General features: G+C 39.5%; 1 protein-coding gene across 1 annotated transcript; it reads right to left on the minus strand.

The window, feature by feature from the left end:
• Positions 1–666: 666 nt before the first annotated feature.
• Positions 667–1,602, minus strand: LOC105985691 (olfactory receptor 1A1). The gene has a single exon (XM_013016323.1). It carries the CDS (start codon positions 1,600–1,602, stop codon positions 667–669), a length of 936 nt encoding a protein of 311 aa, XP_012871777.1.
• Positions 1,603–11,343: the final 9,741 nt, after the last annotated feature.

Here is an 11,343-nt window from a genome sequence, read left to right on the forward strand (position 1 = left end):
TCTTTCCCTCAGAAGTTTGTAAGACCAGTAGGGAACATTATCTATAGTTTCAAATAAAAATTGACATATAGACAAATGTGGTTGTGTTCTTCTATAATACCAGCTATGTGGGAGATGGAGATAAAATATGCATGATTAAAGGCCAAATGAGCAAGGTATTAGGAAGATCCTATCACAGAAAAGAAGCAGGACACAGTGGTTCATATTTCTAATACCAGCTATATGGGAGAAGGCAAGAGAATTGTGGTCCAAGACATATCCTGAGGAAAAAGAGCAAGACCCTATTGAAAATTCAATTAAATAACATGGACTGGGATCCTTGTTCAAGTGACAGAGTACTTCCCTTTCAAGTGTGATGTACTGAGTTAAAAAAATTGACACACTGATTTTTCATGCTTGAAGCATGGCCACAACCTGTAACAGGCAGGGCAGACATTGTCTTTATGGAACTGGAGCCTCTGACTTTTCCATCTTCACAGGTCATGAACATAAATAGGACATGAACCCAATACTTTGCAACCTTGCTGACAGAGAAGAGTGTTGGAGGGATAAGTTCAATAAATTGTTGCATCAGAACAATAGTAAATTTCCTAGAAAAGAAATTTTAGGCTGCAGAGATAAGAGGTGGTTTTTTGTAGTAGATGGCACTGGACCCAGTGTGTGATCTCATGGTGGGGATAAAGAACTTCTGCTGAAGAGTTTCCCCAGAGCTGCCTTCATGTCCCGGTTTCTCAGACTGTAGATGAAAGGATTTAACATTGGGGTCACAGCCATGTACATCACAGTAATCACTGCATCCTTCAGGCTGTAACTGGTCAGAGGTCGGAAATACATGCCCATGACCGTCCCATAATACAAAGAAACCACAGTGAGGTGAGAGCCACAGGTGGAGAAGGCTTTGAGTATACCCTTAGTAGATGGAACCCTTAAGACAGTGGCAAAGACCCGAACATAAGAGATAATGATGCATAATAATGGTACAGAAAAAACACCAACCCCAAGGTACATCATCTTCACATTAAAGTGGATGTCAGAGCAGGAGAGCTTGAGCAGAGGGGTAATGTCACAGTAGAAGTTGGCCACTTCCTTGTTGCCACAGAAAGATAAACCAGCTGTGAGTACAGTATGAGGAAGAGCATTTGCATTTCCAACTACCCAAGACACCAAAACCATCAGGACACAAGAACGGGGTCTCATAATCATTGTATAATGAAGAGGGCGGCTGATGGCCACAGCTCGATCAATTGCCATTGCTGCTAAGATATAGCTGTCAGTGTTACCCAAGGCTATCATAAAGTACATCTGTGCCAAACATCCTCCAAAAGAAATTTCTTTCCTCCCCAGAAAATGGTTGGCCAAGGTCTTGGGGATGGTGACAGATGAGAAGAAGATGTCAACCAGAGAGAGGTTGGCAAGGAAGAAGTACATGGGGTTGTGGAGACGAACATCAGAGAGAATGGCCAGGATGATGAGCATGTTTCCAACCAGTGTGATGGGGTAAATGAGCAGGAAGAGGATGAAGAAGATGTCTTCTTGTTCCTGCTGTCCAGTCACTCCCAAGAGGATGAAATCTGTGGTAGCAGAATGGTTTTCTTCTCCCATGGCTCCTTCAGCATGGAAGGGGAAAGGAATCCACAGTGCAGTTCCTAATTGTTATAACCTTTCTTGTCCATCATGGTTGGCTCAGGTCACAGCAGCTGCATTTTTAACCAAGTTCATGAAATTCAGGGATAAGCCATCATTTGGAGGGAAATTCTCTGCCCCTGGGAATCATTGTCATTCACACATGAATAGTCATATCTAAGATTAGAAGGTCATGCCGGTGAATGATGATGTTCACCCTCCCCATTACCAATATTATTAAACAATTCAGATCAATTCCTTTGTAGGAAAGCTCACAATTCATTGCCAATATCCTTTCTGATCCTTGTGGAGAAATCACAACCATGTGATTAATGTAGTTTTTCACCCATTCAGTCTACATAGAAGTCAGTCTCTCTTTCAAGAACCTTACAATTGCCCAGGGAATCCACTATCACACACTAATTTTAATGTGCATGTTAAAAAGACATCATTTTGAGGTCATTGACAAAGTCTCTGAGTAGAAGAGTGTCTTGGTTGAAAGATCAGTTTAGAAATTTGAATTGTTTCATTGACCCAACACAGAGTGATCCCAGAAACTGACGAATGACAGTGAAGCTAGGTGTTTTCAATAGCATTGGGATAATGTAATTTACAAGACCATTGGATTTAGGAACTACTATAATCATCCTGGTGAATTTTCTCCTTAGTGTACCTCTTGTGAAATATATTTTCACTAGCATTATTAATAGACTTTATCCATTTGACAGAACCTCAGACATACATAGCCATATGGCTTTCTCTGTCTTGTCTTCCTGTTCTTAGTGAATTCTTTAGGTGACTTGTATAACTGCATGTTGGCTTCAATGGCTCATGAAAGGTCTATTTCTGGAGGTGACCTCTTTTCCCCACATCTCCATGTGTAGGCACTCCTACCAACATGCCTGGGAAAACTCCACACATTGCACATCCAGCTGGAGGTTGTAAGATTTGGGGAGAGAAAAAGCAATAGATGGTTTGTTTTCAACTCCTGAATAGTGATTACTGTAGTGCATTGCTCATTTCATGAGCTAATCAGTTTGCACTCAATATTTCTTGAGTGGCTTTCTCAATGATTTGCCATCTGTGGTATGCCTGCAAGTATAATCACTCAGTTTGTGTCTTGCCTGTACATTTGCTCTTGTTGCTTCTTCATTGAAAATAATAGTTTATATTTATGTTACTGCTCTAGCTTAACCCACATACTTTCAATGAAGAACAGTTGTACTGTTTGCATAAGTACAACACCAGGATTCTCAGTTCTTGGATCCAAGCTGCACTTTAAAGTGTACTAAATATGACAGTCATGACCAGCTGTTTGCTGAAATCCATGGTCTTTTTTTTCGTGGGCACTCAATTAGAGCATATTTCCTAGATGTCCTTTCAGAGAGCTGTGGTCATACGACTGAGGTCTAGCCCATCCACTTATGTATTCCAGGTCTGGGTTTCCTCCACTATGCTCAAATATTCAGGAAGCTGAATCGGTTGGTGGTGGGATGGGCCTGAATTCCTAGTTCTTCACTTCCAGGAGAGCTGCCCTGTTATATAGAAGAGAAAAACTTACCTTATGTTTAAGTCATTGTATGCTCTTTGGTCAATTTATTACAGTGGTCTGAGTTGGAATTTGTAATTCACTAATTTCTCCCAAGTAATTTCTACTTCTTTCTACCAGCCTTTTAGTGTTTCTATTACACATATGTGAATTATGTGCTAGGCACTAAGGACATAGATATAATTGTTGTTGTTGTTGTTGTTTGGGTCCGGTCATGGGGCCTGAACTCTGGCCCTGGGCACTGTCTCTCAGCTCTTCAGCTCAAGGCTAGCGCTCTACCATTTGAGCCACAGCACCACTTCCCGCTTTTTTTCTTTTTTGCTTATGTGGTGCTGAGGAATTGAACCCAGGGCCTCATACATGCAAGGCAAGTGCTCTACCACTGAGCCACCTTCCCAGTCCCCTGTTGTTGTTGTTTTTAACACATCTGGTAATGGGCCTCCCTGTCTCTAACCTAGAGCAGTTTGGTCTATTCTCTTAAAGTGTCCTTCTTCTGCATTCAGAATCATAATAACTCAGGGGTGGTTAGTAACATGGTTTGGGGGTGGGGCTAGTTCCAATGATGGAGAAGAGAAAGATTTCAGAGATCAACTTGGCTATATGCCAGACTAATCTAATGTTGATGAACCTAATTCCTATTAAGAACATAAAAGTTATAGGTGGATATGTTAGTTTAAAAATCACATATAATTACCCTTAAAAAGATAAAGAATAATTTTGTATAAGGCAGAAAAAAAAGCTCAGAGCAAGAAGTGTAAACTATAGTGGATGCTCTACAACCCCATGGGATTTGCAGTCAGATTTATAGTCAGGGTGCTGAGGGTTGGGGTCTGGGGGTACTTACTTTTGGCCAATGATCTACACAAAGCTCAGAGATTAATAGTATGTGTGCAACACTAGAATAATCCTTACATGTGAACAGAGTGTTAGGAATAATTTTGCTAGATAGTAATTAAAAGTTACAGGGTCACACCTGTAATCCTAGCTACCCAGGAAGCTGAAATCAAAGCCAGTCCAGACAGGAAAGTCCATGAGACTCTTATCTCCAATTAAACACCTAAAAACCAGGAAATAGAGCTGTGGCTTAAAGTGTTAGATTGCTAGCCTTGAGCAAAAATGCTCAGGGAGAATACCCAGTCCCTGAGTTCAGCCCACGAATGACAAAAAAAAAAGTCAATACCATTCTTGTACTTAAGTAAATTTAAATTAGAAAAAATTACAAAAAGGATTCCTATTCAAAATAACTGAAAAATTGGAGAACTCTAGAATTAATTCTATCAAGACAATCTAAAATTGGTTTGAAATATATAAACTTTGATGGACAAAAAGAAAATGAGAGGACCAATAATATGAATGGAAAACTTTAATATAAGAATACCTCTTCTCTTCCAATCAGTCTCTGCATTTAATGAAACCCCAATCTGAACACCACAGGCTTTTCCTTTTGAAATAGAATTTAGTAAACTGATTAAAAAATGTAGGTCACTTGTAGAAGAACAAAGATATCTGTTGCTTCAACAGATATAAAAATGATATATTGTAGTTGCAGAAATGTTGACTGAATTTTGGCAGGGAGAAGCACAAATAGATCTGTATAACATTTATTAGAAGATACTACACAATGGAGGCTGGTTTAGAAAAGGGATGGGTTGACGACAGCAAATAGTCATGGGAGAAGTTGGTAACCTTGATATAAAAATAATACAGAAAATCAGAATAAAATATAATACATATAATATATGAAATATTATAGTAAGACCCTTTTCCACAATGAATATTCACTAAAAGTGAATGATAGGAATGTAAAATAGGTTCTGTTGGGGGTGGGGATCAACAGGAGAAGGGAGGCTGAACAGGGCAGGTGGAGGAGGGTAAACATGGTCAATGTATTTTATGTATATGTATGAAAATAGAACAATGAAACCTGCTGAAATTGTTTCAAGAAGAAGGGGAAGCAAGGATAAAAGATAGTTATAGAGGGGGCGAATTTGGCCTGGGTACATTGTATGCATATTTGGAAATCTCACAGTGAAATTCGAGTCATAGGCCAATGAAATTGCTAAAAGGAGTATCTACAAATCAATATGAAGAAAAGGCCTTTCTAGCAAAGAAAGAAAAAAATTACAAATGAAAAGGAGGAATTAAGGACATAAAAATGTACATATGAAAATATATTGAAAGTCATTAGTGGCAAGCAGAACATCAATAAAAAATACAGAAAATAATTACTAAAGAATTAATTGTGGTATGGAAATCCTCAAAAAAAACTAAGAGGAATATATGTGTCTGTTATCAGGGAGGAAATTGACTTAAATGAGGCACAAACACATGACCTAAGGAAAATACTCTAAAATTTAACTACTGTAAAACATTTGTGTGAAAAGGATATAAAAAAAATCACAATCAGCATTTGTAAGAATTATTAGAATAAAGGGACAAACAAGGAGCCAAAAGCATAAAAGGAAAAAAGGGCAAAAAATGTTATTTTTACCTGGGTGCCATTGGCTCATGCCTGTAGTCCTAGCTACTCAGGAGGCTGAGATCTGAGAATCAGGGTTCAAAGCCAACCCAGGCAGGAAAGTCTGTGAGACTCTTATCTCCAATAAAGTACTCCCTAAAAAAGCCAGAAATGGAGCTGTGGCTCAAGTGGAATAGCACTAATCTTGAACAAAAAAGCTCAGGAAAAGTGCCCAGGCCTTGAGTGCAAGCCCAGGAACACACACACACACACACACTCACACACACACACACACACACACACACACACACACACACAAACTTGTTATTTGTAAATAGGTAGGCCATCACTACCCTGTCCACTCATAAGGCCATGCATGTCAGTAAATGTGCATGCCCACAACACACTCAGATTTTACCTCAGGGAACAGATAGAGCTGAGGACTGAAGTGAACTAGACCCAGCTGCCTTTTTCCCTGCCTGTGTTGTGGACAAGAACTCCAGGAGAAGTGTGTACAAGGTGGTATTCTCTCACTGTGTCTCATGTTCATTGCTTCTTGAAGACCTAGGATCTGGAATCAAGTAGATAATATATCCTAGCTTTACTGCCACCTGTCTGTATGACTATGAGTTCATTTCACCAGATAAACAACATCTGCTAACATGACACAGAAATTCTATTCACCTCCTGAAGCTTCTAGAGGTCAGGGGAGGGAATGGCTTGGGGTCATTACTGCTTCTGGCAGGATCATAAAACTGTTTCCAACATCTATAGCCCCACCTGGGAAGTCAGTTCACATGGTGTCAAAAACCTCCCTGGTTCCTGTGGCTTTCACTCTTTGTCCACATGTGAGATGGCAGGCAATGGTCTAGCACCTTCTTGTATTCTTCTTGGGGGCCAGTTAGGCCTCCATCCTGGAGTTCTGTGACTGTGGTGGAGAAGGCAGGAATGGCATGACTTACAAACAGGAGGCCTCAAGCTTTGAAGCATTAGCAGGAAGGCAAGAAAGTTTTCCCGGAAGGAACCTGAGGGGGAGGAGTCCAGTTGTTCCTCGAGGAAGCTGGATGAGTCTTAGTATAGATGGCTGGAATTAGTCAACAGGTTATAAGGTCTCCTGAAATTCGAGTCTCCCTGGTCCTGATTCAAGGCCAAAGTCAGAGTAATTACTGAGATTCATGGAAACTCCTCTGGATTTGCCCTGAGGGACACAGTGGCTCTCAAGTGTAATCTGCAGTTTCCTGGAGAGTAGTATGTCTCCAGGATCCAAGCATGGGGCTGACCTGTTCCAGCCTCTTTATTTGGATGTGACTCCTCTCTCTTGCTTTTCAGCACCAATTTGTAGCACTATTGGAGTTGTAAAGATGATGTTATAATTGAACTGCTGCCTTTCTTAAGCCCATGCTAATATCTTCCTGCTGCTTAGTATGGCGATGAAAAAGAATTGCATGTCATCTTTCCTCTAAGAATTGTCTTTAGGAGTGTCCTGTGTGACCTGTGCTTTCTTTAATCCATCATGCTGATAGTATATCTATAAACTTTATAAATTCTTACACATAGAGTCTAAATGCCATTTACTCTATTTTATACAGGAAGCCATTATAGTACCTTGGAATAATGGTCACATCTTATAATAACTTAGCACTTCCTGTAGCAAAAAATTGCTTGCTTTTTGTGAAAGGCAATGGTGAGGATTGAGCCATGACTTTGTTCAGGACTTATGTCTGCCAATCATTGGCCCAGGGTCATAATTTCATTTATTTATACACCATTAAAATAGAAAAGTAATGATAATGATGACCTCACTCTCAAAATGTTATAAAGGTTAGATGAATTCGTATTTAAAATTTTCTTAAAATAATGCTGGACACACAGCTGGTATTTACTAACTCTGTATTACTATCCTTACTACTATATCCCTTCTTACTATATACTACCGGTCATGTCATGATTTTTCACACCTAACAGACTACACATAGTAGATATGGTTGTTGAGTGGCATTTTACTGTGGGTACATCTTATATCACATAATTATGCTGCCTGTTATTAATTGTCCTATTTCTATGTGTTCACTACATAGAACCCAGTGACAGCCTATGATAAATACTTTCCATAATCAACTAAAACTTTGTTTTAAAAACTGATATATAAAAAGAAAATATTTTAACTATTCACACATTTTAGTAAATTGACTAACAAAAAACAAAATCCCAACTGTTTGTCTCTTGCAAGAAATTCATTTCATCTCTAAGGACACATGTAGATGGAAAGCAAAGAGACAAAATAAGCTATCGCACATGAATGGAAGCCAAAAGAAAGCAGAAGTAGACACATTGATATTAGGCAAAATGTATTTTAAATAAGAAATCATCAGCAGAGGCAAGAAAGCTCATCACATAATGATAAAAGGATCAATTCTGCCAGAGGAAATGTCATTTTAAAATATGCGTGCAACGAATACCAGAACACTCAAGTAAACAAATCAGTATTAACAGGCCTAAAGAGAGAGGCGGAGTCTCAACAAAAACTGGAGAGTTTAACACCCCACTTCCAGCAATAGATCATTCAGAGAATAAAAAATCAACTATTGGAGTGAAATTGTACCCTAGGTAAAATGGACCTCAAAGATTTCTAATCCTAGAAATGTGGTCCCCTAAATCAATGTTAGTTAACAAATAATGAGAACAAGAATTTTGGAGAAAAGGAAGTAAAGGTTTAGTGATTTTTTTTCCAGGTGAAGTAAGAATAGGATGAGCTACTCTTCTAAAAGCTACATTCCTACTGAATGTAGGGGGAAAGGATGAGCTTTAAAGGAAAACCCCACAGCATGGGCTCTGGACACACATACTGGAGCATGGCTGTGGGTTGAATGGTGGCCTTGGGGCTGCTTATTTCCTGATATGCTCAATGTGGATATCACACCCACATGGTAAGATAAGGAGAGAAGCCATGATGGCCTTGCCTGGAGCTGTAAAGATGTGCTTGATTTTCTTCATAAGGGGTAATGGGAGCAAGAGACAGGACAATAAGGAACTTGCACAGCTTGCAGGATTGTTAGTAGAGAGTCAGTTATTGGCCGGAAACTACATTTGTGAGCATATTTAGGTGTCTGTTCTTAGCCCTCACCTCGCTGTCCCTCAACCCACACCCCAATTAGACCTCCATAGAGGTTTATATCTTTTTGTTCATTTGGATTTACAGATCTAGATTATGAATGTGAGACACAATCTGTGATATTTGTTTTTTTCTGAATCTGGCCTGTTTTGTTAATAAGCCAATGTCACATTCCATACATTTTAATGCGAACAACGTAATATCCTTCCTCGTCAGGCTAATAATCCACTGTGTGTATGTGTGACATTTCATAAACATGGGAGAAAAATAGTTTTTATCTGTTCATTCAGGATCTAAAACATATTTCTTGCTCTCAAGTGCCTTACAATTTCATGGAGAAGATTCATATGCTTATGTTATTAGACATAAGGCAAATACATTATTTTGGGGAGTCTTTGACAAGGTGTAAGGCTTTTTAAGCCCTTCTGTCAGGAGAAGGACTCGTCTACAAACTAGTTAATTATTCCATGGACTAAGCTCAGTGCAACTCAAGAGCCCAGGAAGTGCTAGGGGTTGACTCTACATTGTAAAGAATCATGTAAGACAAGTTTACTACGAGGAAGATTTAAGTTAGAGGAAATAAAATAGTGTGTGCTATGAAAGGATGGTTTTGGATATTCTTTAATTATACTATTTAATCACCCAATGCTCTTCCTCAATCAGACTATTCATTTTGTGTAAGCTGGTGTTTCACCCATGGTGAACTCTCTCCTGTGCAACTCTCTGTTAGAGATTGTAGACAACATGGCACTTTTTAATCTACCTTCCCAAAACTTGGATGACCCTGCCATCCTTCTCCAAGTGGGCAACCTCAGACAATCTATTCATTCTTTCATCTGGGCTCTTGCAGCATATTCCGGAAGAATAGAAATCTAGGACTAGAATCATGAATCTCAAATCCCTTTGGACCCTTCATACTCTTCAATTATAAATGGAGGTCATCTAAACCTTGGTGACTCTCCTTCCACTCCCCATAGCACCTATATGAGTGCTTTTCCAGAGGCCTAGGAGTTACCTCCCTCATCTCTTGGAAAATTCAACCTGTGAGAGAGTGTTTCCTCATTGTTTCCCAGAGCATGTTGTGCTAATATTTTCACCTTCATCTTATTTCCATCCTCCCAAGAGATAGAAAAAAAAATGCGTCTATTTGCCAACCTTACTCTCATTGATTCTCTCAGACATTTTGCCCTGTCAGGTTCTTCAACTGCTAGATCTTCTTTTAAATATGTGCCTCAACTCCAGTGCTTTCCTATTTCCAGGAAAATTCCCTGTAGTCTTTTAATAATTCAACAAAACCTCCAATCTTTTCACTCCAACCATTTTTTAATCTCTGTGCTCCTTTTCTGAAGCAGGCTTGTTTATGGTGATATCTCAAGGATAAAAAAAACACCTCAAGGATAAATCAATTGAAACAATTCTCTTTATTGAAACAATAAAGAGAAAATTCAGGTAAAAATATGTAGTGATATGTCATTGTCAGAGTAGAGAATACAGGTAAGACAAGGAAAAAGAAAGAGTCAACCTGAAAAAGAAGTTTGGGTTTGTATTGTAGAAGATTTTGATCGAAGGCAAGGACTTTAGTAATAATTACTAGAGTAATGTGGGTTCCACTAACTCTTTGTGCAATAGATGTATTCTGTCTTTCATTTAGAATGAATACAGATATTTCAACCTATTCACTGGGTAACCAATGCATGATGCCATATTTTCACTAAGGTTAGTTTATAAGGATAATCGTGGTCATTTAAATAATAGAGCTCAAGAATAAAGGAGACAAACACTAGTGACTCATATCTAATCCCAGAGACCCCAGAGGCTGAGATCTGGAAGATCAAGACACAAAAGTCAGTGAGACCTAATCTCCAATTAACCAGAAAAAATGCCAGATTAGAGGCATGGCTCAACTGGCTCAGTGCAAAGCCCTGTGCTCAAATCACAGTTTTAAAGAAAAAAAATTAAGTATGATCAAGATAGGACCAAAAGAACCAAGGAACCTAAGAAGAAAGGTTTCTGAGCACAGGGACTCCAGGATGGAGACACACAAGGTTCAACATTAGATCATTACCATGGAGAGAGACCATCAATTTGGCAACCCAGGGAAGAGGCAAAAAGACTCTCAAAGCTCAGGGAGAGGATCCTCAAAGTGCATGCACACAAGTGCCTGAGGAATGAAATCCTTAGCTTATAAGAATCAGGTCAGGGGCTGGGAAGTTGGCTCAGTGGTAGAGTGCTTGCCTTGCATGCCTGAGGCCCTGGTTTCGATTCCTCAGCACCACATACGCAAACAGAAAAAAAGCGGGAAGTGGTGCTGTGGCTCAAGTGTTAGAGTGCTAGCCTTGAGCTGAAGAGCTGAGGGACAGAGCTCAGGCCCAGAGTTCAGGCCCCACGACTGGACCCCCCCCCCAAAAAAAAGAATCAGGTCAGATTTTCATGCCTAGCTTACCACTAATCTCCACCTCCCTGGAAAGGGTTGATGCTCTGAGATCTCAGTGACATAAGTATGATGATTCTGTGGACAATTGTGCAGAGATATATGAAGCCAGGTTTTTCTCCCTGTCATCTGAGGGGGCCATGATAAGGTAAAAATGCATCTTATGAGGG

Source organism: Dipodomys ordii, unplaced genomic scaffold (assembly GCF_000151885.1).
Source record: "Dipodomys ordii isolate 6190 unplaced genomic scaffold, Dord_2.0 Scaffold31, whole genome shotgun sequence".
Taxonomy (NCBI): domain Eukaryota; kingdom Metazoa; phylum Chordata; class Mammalia; order Rodentia; family Heteromyidae; genus Dipodomys; species Dipodomys ordii.

What these genes read in the sequence shown, in the direction of transcription:
- LOC105985691 (XM_013016323.1), bottom strand. Translation starts at nt 1,602, where the DNA reads ATGGGAGAAGAAAACCATTCTGCTACCACAGATTTCATCCTCTTGGGA.